At 44.8% G+C, this 21502-nt stretch overlaps 1 protein-coding gene across 6 annotated transcripts in view; it reads left to right on the forward strand.

Moving 5' to 3' along the window:
• The window catches only part of LOC308468857 (uncharacterized protein), a 144885-nt gene extending 125652 nt beyond the window's left edge, over positions 1 to 19233 (forward strand). For all 6 annotated transcript variants that reach the window (XR_013981893.1, XR_013981894.1, XR_013981895.1 and 3 more), the window contains 2 exons: positions 13458 to 13573; positions 19191 to 19233. Coding sequence is in view for 3 of the 6 variants with exons in the window: in XM_080991352.1 (XP_080847478.1) it covers positions 13458 to 13497 (40 nt within the window). In the remaining 3 variants the exon portion in view is untranslated. The remainder of the gene's footprint in view (positions 1 to 13457; positions 13574 to 19190) is intronic.
• Positions 19234 to 21502: the final 2269 nt, after the last annotated feature.

The raw sequence follows: 21502 nt of genomic DNA on the forward strand, positions 1-21502 counted from the left end.
TCTGCCATTTGGGCGCAATCAAACTGCAGAATCTGAACTACACATCTGAACTTCCCATTCCTCTACTTCATCTACGACCAGCGGGCCATTTCCCTTCCCAGTCCCACTTCTCTGTGAAGTTATATCTCTCAATGTGACCAGATGTCCTTCCACATTCGTCGCATGTCCCGCTCGGCTGCCTATGGCGTGTGTCTCTTGCAGGTGAAGGTGGCTGTCATTTGCATCCCCATAACAGCAACCCAATGGGGAATGTTGGCCCCCTCAATATTGGACGGATTGAACCCCCATGGCCAGGATTCAACCCAGATGGGAATGCATTTAATTATCTGTGTTTTCCAATTTTTTTTTAATTTTTTTTTAAAAAAGTATTTTATTTTCAATGCAAAATCATAACAAAAATTACAAACATTAAATCCAAAATAATACTGTACAAACAAGAAAGAAAAACAAAACATACAAAAAAGAAAGAAAAACAAAGTAAAAAACAAGACAAAAAGCATACATCTACAAATAAAACCATATCATCATTCTAATCTAATCAATACATACATATACACATATTGACTTCCTTCCTTTGTTCTAAGACCTCAGAATTTTTACTCTTACTGTATTGTTGTGTTTAATATAGATTACTTCCATCTTTGTACTTTTTAACACCATTTTTCTTTTTCTTTAACCCTGTAAAGCATCATTCATTACATACCGATATGTTTTCTCCAGAACAGTGTTTTTTCATATACTCTTTAGCACATCCCCATTCTTTTAATAATTTCTGGTCTGATTGTTGCCTTATGAATGCTGTGTGTCTTGCCAGATTTATATATTCACAACATTTAATTTGACATTCTTTCATTGATGGAATTTTTCTCCCTTTCCAGTTTTTGCTATAAGCATCCTGGCAGCTGTCGTTGCATAAAGGAATACCTTCCTTTGATTGTCGGGAATATCATTTGTGATTATACCTAAAAGGAATGCCTCCGGTTTTTGACTGAAAGATGTCTTAAATATCTTTTTGATTTCCTCATAAATTTCATTCCAGAATTGTTTAATAGGTTGGCATTCCCACCACATGTAAAACATTGTTCCTATTTCTTTTTTGCATCTCCAGCAGGGATTTGATTTTAATTTGTAAATGTTAGCCAATTTTACCGGAGTTAAGTACCATTGGTACACCATTTTCATGAAATTTTCTCTGATTGTATAACATGCCGTAAATTTAATATCACATTTCCATAATTTATCCCATTGGTCCAGCCGAACTACATATCCTATATCGCATGCCCATTTAGTCATAACTTTTTTTACTTCTTCATCCTTTAAGTCCCATTCTAATAATAAATTATACATTTTGGATATATTCTTTTTTGAGTTTTGTAATAATACTTTTTGTAATTTCATTCTTCTTTTTCAAATCCTATTTCTTTATCCTGATTGAATATTTGGGCAATTTGGTGATATTGCAACTATGTGGTGCAGTATTGGGTCACCTCTTCGTATGGTCTTAGTTTTAATTGGCCCTGTTCCTCTTTTAGGAGTGCCTGGTATGTCGCCATTCTTCTGATCGTATTTTTCTTTTTAACCGATATTACTTCTAACGGTGAGACCCACCATGGGGTTTTCTGTTCTAACAGCCTTCTATGTCTCACCCAGACCTTATATAATGAATTTCTAATTACATGACTTAGAAATTCTTTATGTACCACCACTTTGTTGTAAATTAGATAGGCATGCCAATCGTATCTGTTGTTCCACCCCTGCAAGTCTAAAATGTCATTAGTATCTAACTTGATCCAGTCTCTGATCCAACTAAAGCATATTCTTTGGCCTTCCACATCTGTCGCATGTCCCGCTCGGCTACCTATGGTGTGTGTCTTGCAGCTGATGGTGGATGTCATTTGCTTCCCCATAACAACAACCCAATAGGGGATGTTGACCCCCTCAATATTGGGGGGATTGAGCCCCCATGGCCAGGATTCAACCCAGAGGGGAATGCATTTTATTATCTGTGTTTACCAATAATTCTTGTAGCTTTCCCACCCCTATCATCTCCACCAGTTTGCCCCAGATTTGGAGGGGGGAGGGTAATTTATTATATACATAATTTGCTTTCCGACTGCACTTCAAATGTGCAAAAGCATACACTCTGACAGCACCAGAGAAAAACAATAAGGTTAACAGGATTTTGAGGATTTTGCTCTGGTTTGCTCTAGTTAGAGTTGCCAATCATTCTGGTTGCTTCCTCTTGGTTAAAAGTTGTTTATTTGTTTAGAAACCAGTTATGGTGAGAGGAATAAATATAATAAAGGAGGAATAAATCAATCTTGGTGTAGAAAAGCCCAGAAACTGTGCAAAACCCTGTAATTCTATATTAGGAAAATAGTACCATTGAAGTAGCAAATATTTCCCCTGACTGTAAAACCTAGTTAACGACACATGGCTTGAGGGGTTGAGGTTTGCGCTTCATCCTGGGGTTTTAATTTAGACCTTTGCCACTGCATTTCTGAAGGGAAGGCGGGGGGAGAGAAGTAGGGGGATAAAGGGTTGTATATAAGAGTATTTGATATTTCTCCAGCAAACCCAAAACCAGCAGCAGAAGCAGGACAAGATGGAGCAGCCAGCTCTTTGCTGCTTTCCAAGCAGAGCACCCTTTCTGGCTGTTAGGATCCCCTCCTCTTTTTTGTTGTTTAATCCCTGAATGCACCTCCCTAATGACTGCGTCAGATATAGCACTGCCTTTCACTTCTCTCCTCTTGCAGAGAGAATGAAAAATCCAGATAAATGTGCTTGGGATTCTTCAAGTCCAGAATCTGGCTCTTGTGGATCACTTGCTGGTTGATTCCAGTGGCTGCAAATGGTTTCTTTTTCTTTTTTTTTTATTTCTATTTTTTTTAAAAAATTACAAACATCAAATTCAAAATCCATATTCATTTTCTAACTAAAGCCTATTACGTAGATTACCTAAATTAAAATATATAAAAATACTCTAGGCTTCCCTTTGCTGTATGTAAATACAATGCAATTAACAGATTATATTATAAATGCTATTATAGGTTCCCATATACCCCCCACTTCACCCCAAAAAATGATGTTAAAAAACTATAATCCAAAATATACATACAAGCTGCATATACGCAAAGTTGTTGTTTTCTTGTTGCCCTTTTTCTGAGCAAACGACAGATCAGTCCACATTTGTCACAAGCTGCTGCATTGTTGGAAGTGTGCAATTTCAGTAAGAAATCTCCTGACCAGTAAATTAGCATGAAGAATCTGAGTGTTCAGATCTTTAAAAAAATAAATAATAATCCGCCCAGTCTCTCACACAAACCCCACAAAATTTCTTCTTGTGCAAAGTTTCTTCTTGTTTAATACAGCCATACGATAGTTATTAAAAAGTGGGCTTGCTTTCATTGCCCCCCCCTTCCCGGCCTGCAAATTTTGTTTTAGGGTGTTGGAAGAGAATAACATTGAGGACAGAAAGTTGTTTCTGGAAGACCAGTCAAGGCATCTGAAACTGACTGGCCAGACCCATGTTCTACAGTTTATCTGGAAGTGAATGATGGTGGTCTCTTCATTACTGGATGCATGGCGTTAAAACATCTGATCCTTTCCCCAGTCAAGGTCTTTTCTCTCTCTTTTCTTCTATCTTCTGTATAACTGGAGAGGACCTATGGAATCTATGACGTGTTGCAAGATTTCCATGGCTGACTTTGGTGCCTTGCGTGTTAAGACCCCCAAGACCTCCCAAATTAAAGACACAATTGATGCCAAATTTTGTTTAAGGTTATTGGCACAATTTTGGCCAGAATGAAAAATGAAGATAGATGTGCTTGGAATTCTTCAAGTCCAGAATCTGGCTCTTGTGGATCACTTGCTGGCTGATTCCAGTGGGTGCAAATGGTTTCTTTTTCTTTTTTTCTTTTTATTTCAAAAAAAGGTCTGCTCAGTGTGCCCTGCCTTGTACCTGCAGCAGGTGATTCTGACCAACTGAGGCAACCAGAGATTTAGCAGAGATTTAGCTCTGCTGGGATCACTGGATTCTGCAAATAGCAGGAGCATGAAGAATTTAATGGTTCTGCGTCATAGGCTGTATTTAGATGTGGTGATTATTGCTTTGGTGTTCCTGATTATTCTGTTAGGGCTTCTGTTATTTTTTCCGATGTTTCTTTCACACGACATTACTTGTGCCATGGACAAGTGTTTTTTTCCATCTTTTACAAAGGAAATGGGGCTGCTGCAGATGGAAAGATGCCTTACTTGGTTATATGGCACAAATGGTTGGAGCCCCATGGTATTAAAGTTCAATACATGCCTGCAAGGAGCACTCTGAATGTTCTGCCATTGGGGGGGAATCAGACTGCAGAATGTTTTAGCTTCCTCTGTCCCTATGTGTTCTGAGGTGTGCATCCTCAGAAAAGGTTGAGCGTTTTAAGTGAGACAAAAGTTCTTTGATGGCAGGGTGAGAATTTTGGAGGAGATTATACATTTTAGATAGATATTTTCCTTTAGGCTGGATTAGAGTTCTCTTTAGTTTTGATATTTCTCCAGCAAACCCTAATTTCCTTGTCTTTCATTCAGTTGGAAATATTGGAGCCAACCTGTCAAATATATATGGATTTCAAAGTCCTTTTCTCTTAATTTATTAATTCCCCCCTCTAATAACATTTTATATGTTGCCCAATTTCCCTTCATGTTTTTCTTCTTAACGCCAAAGGCTTTGATGGGTGAAATGCACCAAGGATTTGTAGGTTCCAGTAGATATTTATATTTTATCCATGGTTTATATAAGGTCTGGTGGCAGCTGCCATGCCCTCCAGAGTCCCCCTGTCCTCCGTGCTCTGCCGGTCTATGTCCCCATTTGCAGAGGGGTGATTTCCACAGTCCCCCACCATCACCCCCCCCTTCCTCTATGCTAGGGAAATAAAATTGCAGGAGTTCCCAGTTTCTGTACATACATCAGCAATAGGTACACTTCAGTCCTTTCTACACCAAAACGGATTCTCTTTCAAGCATGCCATCAGGTGGTACCGCCACACAGCTCACACCCGCCCTTAATGAACTTTTCAGCTACTTCAACCACTCCACTTTTTCCATGATCTGCATGTTCTTTTCACTCATTTTCTACAACTAGATGAAATCCGTGCTACTCTCGGATCAATAGGAGCCCCACAACCACCACCCCGTCCCTCCAAATATTATATATATATATTATATATATGATTAATCCGTATATCTATATATCTAGCAGGGTATTCTCTCCCCCCTCTTTTCTGCAGCAAGATTGAACAAGGCACCAACATAGGTGAACACCCACACTACAAACTTTTTTTTTGTACTAAGCTTTTCATTCTCTTTTAACTTCAGTAATGGAAAGCATTCTGTGTTTACCAATCTTGTCGTACTCCTCTTCCTCCTCCTCCTCTTCATCTCAATATTCCTGTGGTTCTTCCTCTCCCCCCCCCCTTTTGAGAAAAGGTCTGGGTCATCCGAAAAATCTACCTGCAAGACAGAAGTCACTGGCTTGTTGTGTGGCCTCTCCTTTTAGCTTCCTCTGTCCCTATGTGTTCTGAGGTGTGCATCCTCAGAAAAGGTTGACCGCTTTAAGTGAGACAAAAGTTCTTTGACGGCAGGGTGTAAATTGTGGAGGAGATTATACATTCTAGATAGATATTTTCCTTTAGGCTGGATTAGATTTCCCTTTAGTTTTGATATTTCTCCAGCAAACCCAAAACCAGCAGCAGAAGCAGGACGGGACGGAGCAGCCAGCTCTTTGCTGCTTTACAGGCAGAGCACCCTTTCTGACTGTTAGTATCCCTTCCTCTTTTTTGTTGTTTAATCCCTGAATGCACCTCCCTAATGACTGCGTCAGATGTAGCACTGCCATTCACTGCTCTCCTCTTGCAGAGAGAATGAAAAATGCAGATAAATGTGCTTGGGATTCTTCAAGTCCAGAATCTGGCTCTTGTGGATCGCTTGCTGGCTGATTTCAGTGGCTGCAAATGGTTTCATTCTACCTCCTGAAGGAGGCATTCCAGGCTGAGATGAATGCAAATGCACCCTCAGCAAATGTGGAGCGGTTGAAGTAACTGAACAGTTCAGTGCTGGCAGGGTTTGAGTTGTGTGGCTGCAGGTATCCGATGGGGTGTTTGCGAGAGATTCAGTCTGCTTGGAGAAAAGGAATGAGAAAGTACATGAAGACTGTGGAAAAACTTGGAATGTGTCATAATGCAAAGTACTAATATTGCCGTAGTGAAACAAGCCAAGCTAAGAAGAGTCACTCAGGATATTCAGGATTGAACCACACACCATTGGTGGGACATGTTTTCAGGCTAGTGCCCTACCATGACCAACATTTTAAATTTGGCTTGGCGCCCTGTGATTATACTGGTTTTTGGTATTTTGATGTTGCTTATATTAGTATGTATTTTATATGTTAAAGTTAAACATTTGTATGGGAAAAAGGTATAGGTTTTTTTCCTTAGAGAGGGAAGGAGGAACAGATTAGCTAAGCATGGAAGAGGTAACCGTGTTGGACCAAGGGTGGAGTTTATGGGCAATCTATCCGGAAGACATTTGTATTTCGAGGAGTTAGTGGTCTGACATGGTTACCCTTCCTGCTTTCTCTTCCTTCTCACTCTCGATCTCCTGAGCCGTGTAGCAGGAGATTTTTAATGCTTTATGTTTTTTAGATATGCTGTAAGCCCCCCAGAGTCCCTTGGGAAAGCCAGCCAAATGGGTGGAGTATAAAGATGATGATGATTTATTTATACATTACATATAGCTGATGTGCATACAGAAACTGTGCCCAAACTTGCAATGTTTATATTTTACAAGGTGACTACTACAATCACAGTTGCAAACACTTTGTTTTTGCACTTTCTAAACAGCTAATATTATTGTCCCTTGATAAAACCCAGTTAGGTCATGATTTCTTAGACCAAAAAAGCACTAGAAAGCAACATTTGTAAGGGCAGTACAGAATTGGCCAAGTGTGAAGGCTGGAGCACTTACAAGTGACGCACACAAAATGTAAGCCACAAAGAGCAACGTGAAGGTGTTTCCATGTGATGGCTACCTTTGTGCCGCAAGGTATAATGTGCATATTCTTCTCCATGACACGGCAAAGCCTGAGAAAGGCTTGAAGTGTCACAAAGATGGCTGGGCAGCCAAGTTAAAAAAACCACCACCACCAAGCCAGCAGCACCCCCTGTATGGCAATTATGTGTGCCAGCTCTCACGATCCCATTTCTCAGAAGCAGTCATTCGATGAATACAGTGCAAAGTCTCTGAAGTTTATGAGGCTTGTGCTGATCCACTGCCTAGGCTTTAAGTTGCACCTCACTGGGTGGCAGCCTATGTAGTTTTCTGCCGCATTGCCCCTCCTAGATAGCATGGAAATCATGTGATTCACCTTGAACTGGATGACAGAGTAGTGGAATTCCCTCTCCTTGTTCAGCTTGCTGAAATAGTCTCCCCTGTGGTTAGCAGCATAGTCTATGGACCTCATGGATGTCAGCGAGCCCATAGAGCTTGCCCGAGAGCCCTTGGAAGACAGTGAAGAAAGCGACCGAGCGCTAGATGAAGTTGAAGTGGCCTTCCTAGAAATGGGAGCATGGGATGCTGCAGGAAAAGGAATAGCAAGGCTGCTACTTTACAGGGGAAAGCGGTGCTTTAAACAGCTGTGCGGTAGAACTGGAAGGGGAGGAACGTTTTATTGGCATAGAGGTGCCGAGGATTATTACCTGTGGGTTCCTGGTCATCAGAATAGGATGGCTGCCTCAGGCAGCTGATTTTAGATGCCCTGAGAGGGGCAACAGGTTGTTCCTGATTTTAATTTATTATTATCAGTTGTTTTATGGACAAGGAGCAGGAGAGCACTGTCCCTCAGATCTTGTGGGGGCCGGACTATATTTTTTGGGGGGAAGGAATTCCTATGCCCCACAAATAACCCGGAGATGTATTTTTAATAAAAAGACACATTTTGCTCATGTAAAAATGCAGAGATTTGCAGACCGTCCGCAGTCCGGATTTAGAAGGCGATTGGGCCGGATCTGGCCCCCGGGCCTTAGTTTCCCTACCCATGCGCTTTGTTGCTTTCTGCCTTGTGTGCTAGAAGAAACTGGCCACTCCTTTTCCCTCAGCAAAATGTCTTAGCTCTCAAAAGTTCAGAAGACAAGCATGATTTTATATAGTGGATGTTCCTCAAGTTTGTGCTTCTTCAGATTAATTAAAAGAGTGAAAAGTAGTGTGGCCCTTACCTGTTCTGATTCTCTCCCTATCCTCCACTTTTGCAAAGAAACAGTGGGCACTTTTAACATTGCAGTTTGGTTAAATCTTAGAATTTAAGTGCCCTTCCTGGGTTCAGACAGGACGTGGGTGGCGCTGTGGGTTAAACCACAGAGCCTAGGACTTGCCGATCAGAAGGTCAGCGGTTCGAATCCCCGCGATGAGGGGGTGAGCTCCCATTGCTCGGTCCCTGCTCCTGCCAACCTAGCAGTTTGAAAGCACATCAAAGTGCAAGTAGATAAATAGTGCAAGGAGATAGTAGATAGTCAGCTTCCTCGGCCAATAAAGCGAGATGAGCGCCGCAACCCCACAGTCAGCCACGACTGGACCTAATGGTCACGGGTCCCTTTACTTTTACCTGGGTTCAGAAAGTGTCGGTGCTTCACAATTACTATTGTTTTGTGTTTTTGATTTTTAATTCAAGATTCTTACTGGAAGGTTTTTATTTTATGGGAGCCAAAGTTTGTGAATCACTTAATTTCTTAATTTAAAGCAGTGTAACCTAGTCTCTCTAATCCCCCAGCAGAACTCCAAAACCTGAGGCATCTTTAGTGGAGTTGTTCATTAAAATGTAGCTACCATCTTAAATGCTGCTTTTAGACAACAAATTGTGGTCATGATGCTATAGCTAAATGGTTATGTCAAGATTCAATCTCCAACATGAACAGGCTTCCCCAGAAATAAGAGGTGGCATTAAATTTAGCATTTCTCAGCCTTACTAGCAGATTAGTAGTCTTTCTGTCAAGGCTTGGAGGCTTCTTCACTTTGAGCTGGTCACCAATGCAACAATTAAAACAAACCAGCAACATTGTAGCACTCAGTGGCAGCCAAATCTGCTAAACCAGCCACTCCTCTAAACACTGTAGTTTTTCTAAAATCACAATTGCTATTGTTGAGTCCAATGGGACTTATTCCCAAGTAAGTGTGCGCTGAAAAGTAATTTCAGCCAGAGTCCCAAAGCCCCAATGAATACGAGAATGTGCAGAGTGCCACCTTCTCCCACCTGTGTAGTGTCAGCTCCTACTTAGCTGAGATTGGGGGCAGAGAGGTGAATAAGAAACAGAAAAGTTTTACGGGCTTAATTCTTGTTTGTTTGACTGCTGGTTAGAAGACCCAGAGGGACAGCTGGTCTTTCCTAGAATCGCCACCCTAAACGCCAGGTGTTCTTTGGAAATTAGATTATAGATTTTTGCCAAAGCTGCTGTATCTTTCTGCTGTGCCTGTGGCTCCCACCTGCATGCTTAAGTCAGCTTTCGCTAACCTGCTGTCTTTCAGCCTGCCAGGTGGGCCTGTGCCTTTAAGGGAAACGCAGGGGTAGAAAGAAATCTGGAGGTGACAATTCCGGGGAAAGAAAGGGAAACAATGGAGCCTGTTATGGAACCAACCCTCAAGGCAGGGTCTGGAGGAGGCTGAAAAGTTGGCGGCCATGGGGTCTTTTGGATTTCCTTGGGGAACCAGGCTATAAGCTTGAATACCCGTGTATTCGCAAGATATAGGGGGTTTCATTTATTGGAGGGTGTGTGGTCCCCGTGGGGGTGAAATGGGGAAGCAGAGTTCCTTTAACTCGCTGGAGTTTAACTGGCCAGGGGGCGGGGCTCCGGATCTCTGTTTCTAACAGCTGGGGCGTCCTCGGCGTTTTTTCCACTTCCATCTGCCTGGCGCTGCGGGAGGGAGGGTGGCAATGGGTGCTTGTAGCGCGCTGGCTGCTGCACCTCCTCCTCGGCCAAGGGTGCGCTTCTGGCCGCGGCTCCGCTCAGCATCCGGGCGGAGCGCATCCGTGCCCTTTCCAAGTGCTGCGGGACGCCGGAGAGTCCTGGGGTAGGTAGGGTTCTGGCGGGGGATAAGGGGGGTTGGGGAGCCGCCTCGCTTCGCCTCCGAACTCCGGAGTCCCGCGCAACTTTAGAGACCCCGAACTCTCCTCTGGCTCTTCACTCCAGCCTTGGCTGTGGCTTTGGGGATGTGTCCGGTTGGCCCTCGACCTTGGGTCCTTGGTTTCAGGAGGAAGGGCTGCTGCGCGGAGGTAGAGCTTTGCGATGTGTGTGTGCAGGGGGGGGAGGAGAGTGAGGCCTTGGTTACTCTACCCGCAGTATTTCCAGGCAGGGCTGGGGAAAGAGTCGGTTCTGAAGATGCGGAGAGCACGTGTGTATGGACATGGGCCAGGGGGACGGTGGTCGCAAGTGCGCGATTTTTAGGGGGCGGGAGCCAGGCGCCCCCACGCAGGGAACCCCGTCCCGCCCTGAGTGCCGCCAGGACCCGGCTTGGACTAGCCGCCGCGCGTCCCAGACCAGCATGGGGGAGCGGGATTTGCCTGCCGACCAAGCTTCTCCTGGCAAGGGCAGGCTGGGGCGAAGGGCAGTCCCGCTTGGCTCTGTTGGCCAGGCTGAGTTGACCCGCGGAAGACTTTTCGCCCTGGGCACGTCGTTGGTGGCGAGGGCAGCGCCTGGCGCGGTGGGTTGTGTTGGCCGCGCGCACTCCAGCGCAAAAAAAGGACGCAAAGCCGCGCAAAGCGTCTTGGTTTTCCCCCAACCAACCCCCCAATTTTTGCTTGAGGACCCCACGTCCCATCCCTTCCTCCTTGGTGCCTTCTGTGGGGTAGGTGAGGTGAGGTGCAGGCAGAAGTTCCACAGGATAATCCCTGGCTCTTTGGGTAGGGTAGATTTCTTCTGGCCATGGAGGTTCTTTTACGTTATCCTTGGTTGTGATGGGTGTTAGATGAATCCTATGTCTTCTTATTTGGGAGCAAAGCCTGCTGCGCTCGCTGCAGTTTACTCCTAGGTAAACATGTGTAGGATTATGCTGCTGCTCTATGATGGTTTCTTTCCTTTAAAAAAACAACAACACGCTTTTCTGTACACTTAGAGGGAAAAACGTTTTTGGGTACTGCACATGGAAGGTTGGAAGCCATAGCAGCTTCTGTGGGGTAGGTGAGGTGCAGGCAGAAGTTCCACAGGATAATCCTTGGCCTCCTTGGGTATTGTTGGGAATGTCCCATTGTCTGGTACTATGGTGGGCTCCTCACAGTCAGTACACAACTCTAGATGCATCTGTGGTCAGATTTGGTACAACACAGCTCCTCTTTATGTTGTGTTCTTGGTTTTCCTCGAAATGTTTTTTTCTAGAGCCTAACTGCTAACCCAGAGCAGTTGCAGAGGAGCAGGAACTTTTGTCACTAGGGGGCGCAAGTCTCTGTAAATCTTAAGGGCTGCCTTTCACCAGCATCTTAGTTCTCCTTAGTCTTTGAAGTGCAGCAGCCTGCCTGACCCTGGAGAGAGACTTTCTGCAGTGCAGCTATGCTGTCCATATCCTGCGCATGCTTACTTGGAATTGAGTCCTGCAGTGCTCAGTGGGATATACTGCCTTGTCAAATGTGCCCAGGAAGAAAGCTGGCATGTGTTCCTGGGTGGCCTGGCTCTCAATATCTGGCTGCTGCTGGGCTCTCCATGGCTGAACTGGGAAGTGGGAACTCTCCTGCCTGGACTTTTCTGTTGAGCTGACTAAGATGGTTTGGGTTTTCATCTGGCATTATATTTCTCCCTCCCTTGCAGGGTTGGAGTGACCAAGTTCTGAGGCAAGACGGGCAACTTATCTTCACCAGCAGTGTATAGGAATGTCAGAGGAGCCTTCTGCACCAGGCCAAAGGGGGATCATCTAGTTGAGCATCCTGTTTCCACCGTGACCATCAAGATGTCAGCCAAAGACACAGGGCTGCTCTGTGAATGGGCAGAGCTAATGTACAGGGAAGAAGCCTCCCTGCCCGTCAGCACTGCTTGCATGGGCAGGACAGGAGTGCTTCTCAACCCCAGCTGCTGCAAACCGCAGGAGGGGAGAGTTGCTCTTGTGCTCCTGTCCTGTTTGTGGCTTTCCCTTAAGGAGCATCCGGGGGGCCACTGTGAACAGGATGATGGAGTAGAGGGGCCAGTGGCCAGATCCAGTAGACTCTTCTTATCTGCTCTGAATCTTCCTGCATTGGTTCCTGCATGAGTTCTGGTGTTATGAGAGAGGAAGAAAAACACTCTTCCTACCCACTTTCTGCAAGTCTTGCAGGATTTTAGAATCTCTGGTTCCATTGCCTCTAACTTGCTTTTCCTCTAAACTTCAAAGTTTTGAAAGCTGCATATTTTCCTCCTAGGGAAGTTGTTCCATTGATACGGCTGATCTTAAGAAAACGTCCTGCTTGCATTCTCTTATGTACCTGGTAGCAAAGCAAGCGTTTTGCTCTGTTGGGTTAAAGGTGCTATTTGAAAACATTTCCCCTCTTTTCTCCTAGATTTTTATCCATTCAAAGTGCAATAATGCCATTTTTTTCACATACTTTTGCCAACTTGGACTTTTGCCAACATAGTGCCCCCCCCCGAGATGTTTTGGGCTATACCAGGTTGGCGAAGCCTTCTCTAGAACCTGGGTTTGGCTGAGTCTATCAGTGGTCAGTGGCTTGAATAGCCAAATAGAACTTCCTGTTGAAGGAGCAGTCTACCTCTGAATACAAACTGCTGGGGAGCCACTTAATAACATCCAGGAGGATCAGGTTAGTCCTTGATGGAAGCAGGGTGCTGGACTAGATACACCTTGGCTCTGACAGAGAAGGGATTCTCTTTTGAGTATAGGCCTCGCTGTGCAGCAGCTTTCACCAAGTTTGTGTCCTCCAGATGTTTCGGATTGCAACTCCCACAAGGCCCATCATGTTAACTGGACCTGTGGGAGTTGTTCAAAACATATGAAGAGTGACATATTCACCATGGTTCTCCTATAAGCCCTTTCTGTTACTCGTTTTGTTAAAAGCAGATTTTGAATACCAACAGACCCATCAGATGGGGATGGGGATTTCATAGAATTAGAAGAGACCTGAAGGGTCATCTAGTCCAACCCCCTGCAATGCAGGAATCCCAACTAAAGCATCCATGACAGATGGCCACCCAACCTCTACTGACAAACCTCCAAGCAAGGAGAGCCCACATACCTCCCAAAGCAGGCTGTCCCACTGTCTAAACAGCTCTTACTGTCAGCAAATTCTTCCTGATGTTTAGTTTGAATCTCCTTTCATGTACCTTGAAGCCATTGGTTTGAGTCCTACCCCGTAGCACAGGAGAAAACAAGCTCGCTCCATCTTCCATGTGACAGCCCTTCAGATATTTGAAGATGCCTATCACATCTCTTCTAAATCTCCTGTTTTCCAGGCTAGACATACCCAGCTGCTTCAACTGCCGTTCCTCATAAGTCTTGGTTTCTAGACCCTTGATCATCTTGGTTGCCCACCTTGGCACAGGTTCCAGCTAGATACTAGATGGCAAGGGTGAGCTCATGGCAAATTCAATATATTTTTCAAAAAACTTTTAAAAAAGTATTTTCTTTTTTAACTTTTTATTTTCAATGTTTCAAAAAGAAAAATCACAATTTTTTTACACACACACACACACACACACACACGCTTATATTACACCACAGTCCATATCAGTACCTTTATAGGATTCCCCCGGACTTCCCTCCACCCCTCCCTTGGCTTCCAAAATTTATCTTCCTTTTAAAACTGTATCTAATTGCATTTATCCAAATTATTGTACTTCATATTTATACTTTGTTATTTTGAATTACAAGTGCTGTGTCAATCCTGCCAACATTTTAAAATGTTTACAGTGTTCTTTACTATATTCTTTAGAGGTATGTCGTTCTTTAGTAAATTTGTTAAACTCTTGGTGCCTGATTTTCCTGGTCCACCTTGCCATCTCCGCATAGTCCATCATCTTCATTATCCATTCTCCTTTCAATGGGGCTCTTTCTTCTTTCCATCCATGGACAAGTAGTATTCTTGCCGTTGTCATCACATACATAAACAGTACTTTCTTATCCTTCGGTAATTCTTCTCCTACCAAGCCTAATAAAAAGGCCTCTGGTATTTTTAAAATATGTGTTTTACTAGTGGGTTTTTTATGTGTATCTAGATTCCACCTTACAGCTGTCCAATATTCCTCTTTTACTTTGCCAAAGCGCCCCAAGCCTCTGAGCACCCCAGGTTCTGCCTCTCCGTTTAGAGGACAGGCTCTGTGCTAGCAAAATGTTTCCTGGCGTTCTTCTCACAGGACTGTATTTGCAGGGATGTATCCCAAGACGCCTGATGCAGTGCTTCTGGAAGATGGAGGGGAACTCCCAAGCCATGGCCTGTTCCATCATGAAGCTGCTCTTCCCATCGGCCGGTTTGGAGTTGAGATTCCTCGCCACGCCGAATGCAGTGGCCCTCCCAGGTAGGTGGCATTGTGGCATTGTGGGTCTTCTTCCAGGCAGGTGGAGCTTCTGCTTAGAAGTCCTAAGGCAGGCCGGCCTTCCAGCTGGGGTTAGGCACATGAGGCTGGGTATCTTCAGAGGGTCAGGAAGTACACACACGCCCATCCTTCTTCCTGAGTTTCTGAAATGTGGTGAAACTGTAAATATTTTTTAATGTCTTTTTTATTAAAGATTTCTTGGTTTACAAAAGTATGTGCAATGTTTCTTTTTTCAAGTTACATTTTCTACAGGTCAGTTTCATTTGTTTTTTTTAAATGTATTTTTAGTAAAGATTGTCTTGATTTGCAAAGGTATGTGCAATGCCTCTGTCTCGTATTTCCCCTCCCCCCCACCTAACACATTTTTCCCCATTTGTTGAGACATTAGGAAGAATAGGGGGAAAGAGGTGGAGGGGGGGAAAGATGAGTGGCGGTGGGTTGGGGGTGTTTCTATTTTACTTAATATATGTGGGGTTTTGTGTCAGCATTGCTTGTGCAGATTCTTTGCTGTTCGCTTGTCTTCCTTTGGTAGTGAGAGAGGTTGGGGTTGGCCTCGGGTGTGGCTGTTCATTTGTGGTTGGCTGTGTTGGTCTTTGTTTTCATGTGTGAGGGGGTGGGTGGGTGTTTTGGATCAGGTTAGCCATATTGATTTGTATTCTTTTGGTGAATTTTTGTCGTTGTCTTGTTGGGCTATGTATGTGATAAAGGGGAGCCATACCGGGGTTAAGGGGTCTTCTTCTATTTGTCCCCATGTCAGTTTCAGTTCATTGGTTAATTTTTTTAATAAGGCGGTTTCCCATACTATTTGGTACCATTGGTCCATACTTATTCCTGACAGCTCTCACCAGGTTATGATGTTTCTGGCTGCTGAGAATAGGTGGGTTATGAGTTCTTCATGATTTGAGTGGGCATTGTTGTCTTGGAAGATGTTTAGTAGGGCCAGATCTGGTGTGATTTCTAATACTTGCTTAGTTATTTTACATATTTCTCATATGGATTTTGTACAGAAGAGTTGGATTTGGGGGCATTCCCATCACATGTCGAGGTATGTGCCTGGGGAGGTGCACCCTCTCCAGAATTTTGGTGAATCACCTGGGCTTATTAGCGCTAATTTCCTTGGTGTTAGGTACCACCTGTAGGTAAGTTTCAGAGTGAGTGCTTTCCTTTCCTTTGATATGGATTTAAAGCAGGGTTTAGACCATGTTCTGGTCCACTGAGTGGGGTTAATCTCATAGGAGGTTTTTGGGGGTGGTTTTTGAAGGTTGTCAGGGGCCTAGTTGCTGCTGATTTTACTACTGGATTGTTTAAGAGGGCATGCAATTGGTGGTGTGTTAACCAGGGCATTTGGGCGTCTTCTAGTTTGTCTTGTATTTCTTGTGTTGGCAAGGGTTTGCCATTTTTATAGAGGTTGGTTAGGCGATATAAGCCTTTGGTTTGCCAAGTTTTTATCTGGAGGTTTTGTGCTGTGTGATGGAATAATGGGTGGTGTGCCAGGGGAATTACCGTATTTTTCGCCCTATAGGATGCACTTTTTCCCCTCCAAAAATTAAGGGGAAATGTGTGTGCGTCCTATGGGGCGAATGCAGGCTTTCGCTGAAGCCTGGAGAGCGAGAGGCGTGGGTGCGCACTGACACCTCTCGCTCTCCAGGCTCCAGGAAGCTATCCGCAAGCCTTGCACGCCCGGGGGGAGTTCCTCCGGGCGCGCAAGGCTTGCAGGCGGCAGCCTGCAGCGCGGAGCACGGAGCGCCCTCCGGAGGACGCCCTGTGCTTTGCACAGGTGTCAGCAAGTCTTGCGCACCCGGGGGATCTCCCCCCCGGGCGCGCACGGCTTGCGGGCGGCAGCTGGCAGCGCGGAGCATGGGGCGCCCTCCGGAGGATGCCCCGTGCTTCACGCAGGTGTCCGTAAGCCTTGCGCACCCGGGGGAACTCCCCCCGGGCACGCAAGGCTTGCGAGTGGCAGCCTGCAGTGCGGAGCACAGGGCGCCCTTCGGAGGACGCCCTGTGCTTCGCGCAGGTGTCGGCAAGCCTTGCACACCCGGGGGATCTCCCCCCAGGAGTGCAAGGCTTGCAGGCGGCAGGCGGCAGCCTGCAGCGCGGAGCACAGGGCGCCCTCCGGAGGACGTCCCATGCTTCATGCAGGTGTCCGTAAGCCTTGCGCGCCCGGGGGAACTCCCCCCGGGCACGCAAGGCTTGCGGGTGGCAGCCTGCAGTGCGGAGCACAGGGCGCCCTGAAGCAGAGCGCCCCTCACACCAGGCAGACATCGGCCAGCCCCACAAGCTCGGGGGACAGCGGGGAGGCACAGCGCCGCCATCCCACTGTTCCCCGACCTGGTTTTGGGGGGGAAATAATGGAAAAATTTTTTTCCTTTATTTCCCCCCCCCAAAAAAAAGTAGGTGTGTCCTATGGGACGGAGCGTCCTATGGGAAGAAAAATACGGTAGTGGGGATCGGGTTGGGGACAGTTTGCCTATTTCTGCTTTTTATGCTTTAAGCATGGTCTCTGTGTACCTGTTAAGTATTGTGGGAATTTTCCTTAGTTTGTTTGGAATTGGGTATGCTGTGGTGCAGGTATTTTCAATTGTGTCTCTCTCCAGGTGCACCCACTGTTTTGTTTCATCTTCTAGTATATATGGGATTATGTAGCATACTTGGCTGGCAATGTATGTTGGGGATTCTCCATCCTCCCTCTGTGGAGGGGAGGTGCAGGTATTTGGGGCTTTTTCTTGGTTTTTTGTTTGGAATAGGTAGGTTAGTTTTGGGAGGCTGATCATTTTGAGCATGGTTATTTTGTCTGAGGGGACGTGGGTGGCACTGTGGGTTAAACCACAGAGCCTAGGACTTGCCAATCGGAAGGCCGGCAATTAGAATCCCCGTGACGGTGTGAGCTCCCATTGCTCGGTCCCTGCTCATGCCAACCTAGCAGTTTGAAAGCACATCAAAGTGCAAGTAGATAAATAGGTAGCACTCCGGCGGGAAGGTAAACGGCGTTTCCATGTGCTGCTCTGGTTCTCCAGAAGCAGCTTAGTCATGCTGGCCACATGACCTAGAAGCTGTACGCTGGCTCCCTCGGCCAGTAAAGCGAGATGAGCACCGCAACCCCAGAGTCGGTCATGACTGGTCCTAATGGTCAGGGATCCCTTTACCCTTTATCCATTTTGTCTGAGAGAGTGAAGTTGATGTTGTTCCATCTCTTTAGGTCTTTGATAATTTGCCACCAACTAGGAGTTGTTGTTGTGGAGGTATACTTTATTGAGGTTTCAGGTTCTTTGTACCCCATGGTATCTGAACTTGGTGTGGCAAAGTTTTATCTTGGTGACGTTAGCGAGGTCTTTTTGTGTGTGGGAAGCACATAGCTTCAGACAATGCAAAATTTACCTGTAGGCCCGCCACCATTGCAAATGTGTTGAGTTCTCTGATTAAGGAGGTTGCTGTGCTTATGGGGTCTGGTGCTGTCATCTGCAAAGAGTCCTAATTTGTGGGTTTTGCCTTTATTTCCACTCCCTTGATGTCTGTGGCTGCTCGGATTCAGATTGCTAAAGGTTCCAGAGCCAGGATGAATAAGAAGAGAGAAAGTGGGAATCCTTGTTTTGTGCCTTTTTGGATTGCTATGGTATTAGAGTCCCTGTTGTTAGTCTTCCATATTGCTGAGGCTTGGGAGTATATTTGATTGAGGATTTGCAGGAAGTTGGGGCCAAATTTCACGTTAGTACTGCTAATAGGTATTTCGACTCTAAGCAATCCAAAGCATTGAGGATGTTTAGGGACATAATTGTCAGTGGGTGTTTAGTTGCCGTGCTGTGTTCAATCACGTTCAGTAGTTTCCTGATGGGGCCTGTTATATTGCAACCAGGGACAAAGCCAGTCTGGTCTGGGGAAAATTTTTGTGTAGGAAAATTTTTAGGCAGTTGGCCAAGTTTGATGTGAATATATTGTCGTCTTGGTTTATTAATGAGACTGGGTGGTGTGATTCTACTTTGAGACTGTCTTTCAGTGGTTTTGGGATGGAGACTGTTTTGGAGTAGGTCCAGGATTTGGGGAAGGGCCCACCCTTTATGATATTATTGAATAGGTGGGTCATGTTAGGCATCAGGGGTTCTTTTAATTTCCTATAGAATTCTTCTGTAAAGCCATCTGGGCCTGGAGCTTTGTGTGGCTTCAGGTTTTTGAGGACCATATCTATTTCCTCTTGGGTGATAGGACTGTCTATGAATTCCTGTTCCTCATAAGTTAAGGTAGGCATGCTCAGTCCTGGTGTTTATATATGAAGTGATGCGTTTTCCTTTGATGAGGTTTCCCAATTTATGCCATACAGACATAATTACATGCAATGTAATTGCTTTTAAGCTAGCTATCTTGCTTATCTACAGTATAGGGTGATTCCCTGCCAACCCGTCCGGATTGCCCTGTGTCTCTCACCTTGTATTGTCTATCGAACCAATGGAGTTGCGCTGTCCTAGAGTTTGGTGGGTGGGGGAGTAGAGGGTTAGAATTAGATTTGGGTTAAAGAGAGGGGGGGGTAGATTGCAGAAAATATCCTATATGTAGTCATATAAGTTTTTATTTGGGGTATCTTGGGCCATCTGGCATTTAGCTGTTTGGTCCTAGGTCTCAGCTGGCATGGAGGGCCTTGTTTTCACAGGACTGTATTTGCAGGTATGTATCCCAAGACACCTGATGCGCTACGTCTGGAAGATGGCCTGGTCGATCATGGAGCTGCTCTTCCCATCGCCCAGTATGGAGTTGAAGTTCCTTGCCACCCAGAATGCAGTGGCCCTCCAAGGTAGATGGCATTGTGGGTCTTCTTCCAGGAGGGTGAAGCTTTTGCTGAGAAGTCCTAAGGCCTTCCAGCTGGGGTTAGGCGCATGAGGCTGGGTATCTTCAGAGTTTCAGGAAGGACACACACACCCATCCTTCTTCCTGAGTTTCTGAAATGTGGTGAAACTGTTAATATGTGAGCTTAGCAAAATGAGTAATTCCGTTTTAACTAGACCTTCATCTTATAACCAACTGTGGACTACTAAAGTGGGCGGGATGTGGATTTCCTTTCAATTCCCCCCAAACATTTATTATATACTGATTTGAAAGAAAAATATTCAGTGTAGGTCAAAATCGATAGAACATCATAAATGTAGAAGCAATGGCCCAGGGGCCATACTATATAGTATTACCTGAAAGTCAACTTGATTTATTTATCTGGTTATCAAAGCAAACACTGCTGTTTTAGTGCAGGAACTCACATTGTGCGCCCTCTGAATTAAGGTGGGTTTGACCTGTTTCTGGTTCAGTAATGTGAACAGGTCTAGTGTGTGTCCATGTCTTACTAAACACATAACAATCTGCTGTACAAATTAATTGAAACAATGAATTTCGTACAATAGTTTATTGTACAAAACTCACACAGAGATGTACAAAACTCACAGACATGTACATTATTAACGGATATGACCTCCGCTATTTTTAAGCAGCATTTGAACACAGTTTGGCATGGAGTCTACTCATTTCGAACAGTTACTGTTGATTTTCGGTACCCTGTACCACACTTGAATCAGCACCTGAATGAGTTTCTCCATAGTCATACAGTCTACAGCACAGAGGTGACTTTTGCATATATCCCACGAATTCTCAATGGGATGTACATACGGGAAATTCCCTGGCCAATCAAGTACCTGTATTTGCTGCTCTGTCATGAATTTCTTCCCCACTTTTGATGTGTGACAGGGGGCTAGGTCCTGCTCCAGTATCCCAGTACCCTCAGGAGACTTCTTTTCCAGCTCTGGAGTAACTCTCTTTTATAGTACCATTGGTGGGACATATTTTCAGGATGGAGCCCTACCATGACCAACATTTAAAATTGGCTTGGCACCTTGTGATTATACTTCTATTTGGTATTTTGATGTTGCTTATATTAATGTGTATTTTATACCGTTATATTTAAGTTAAACTTTTGTATGGAAAAGTGGTGAAAATTTTTTTTACTCAAAGAGGGAAGGAGGAACAGATTAGCTAAGCATGGAAGAGGTAACCGTGTTAGACCAAGGGTGGAGTTTATGGGCAATCTATCCGGAAGACATTTGTATTTCGAGGAGTTAGTGATCTGACATGGTTACCCTTCCTGCCTTCTCTTCCTTCTCCCTCTCGATCTCTTGAGCTGTGAATCAGGAGATCTGTAATGCTGGATGTTTTTAGATATGCTGTAAGCCCCCCAGAGTCCCTTTGGAAAGCCAGCCAAATGGGTGGGTTATAAAGATGATGTTGATGGTGATGATGATTTATTTATACATATAGCTGATGTCCATACAGAAACTGTGCCAAAACTTGTGATGTTTATATTTTAAAAAGATGAATTCTACAATCACAGTTGCAAGCCCTTTCTTTTTGCATGGTGCCTAGTCACTGATCTAAGTGACAGCGGATGGCTGTATAGGAGCTACTGCTGGATCACACTAGGTTGATGGCATTCACTGTGCCATAAACTCAATATTTAAAAAAAAAAAATCCCCCCCTCCATGTGGGGTGGAATGTAGTTCACAAGAATGGTCAATTTCAAGCCAGTGCTTTTCATAACTAAGGGGAAAAGTGAAGAGAGAAATGAGAGCCGGTTTCGGCCTTGTCAGCCCATTGAACAAGGCACCTACATATTTGAAGAGCCACATCCACACCACAAACTTCAGGGATTTCACTAAAAACACTTTAAAAAGGAGGCCTAAGATATGGCAATAGCTGCTGGAAAAGTTACAAGTCACTGCACATTGTCTTTGTCATTGTCTTTTGTTAGCCATGTGTTATCAGGCCATCAGCTGCTGGGTCATACACTGAAAATATTTTTCTATGTTCCTATATTGGGACAAAAAAAAGAGAGGCACTAGCGGGGATTCCAAACAAACTAAACAGCTAATATTATTGTCCCTTGGTAAAACCAAGTTAGCCCATGATTTCTTAAACCAAAAAAGCACTAGAAACCAACA

Source organism: Podarcis pityusensis (genome assembly GCF_964106645.2).
Source record: "Podarcis pityusensis genome assembly, chromosome: Z".
NCBI classification, from domain to species: Eukaryota; Metazoa; Chordata; class Lepidosauria; order Squamata; family Lacertidae; genus Podarcis; species Podarcis pityusensis.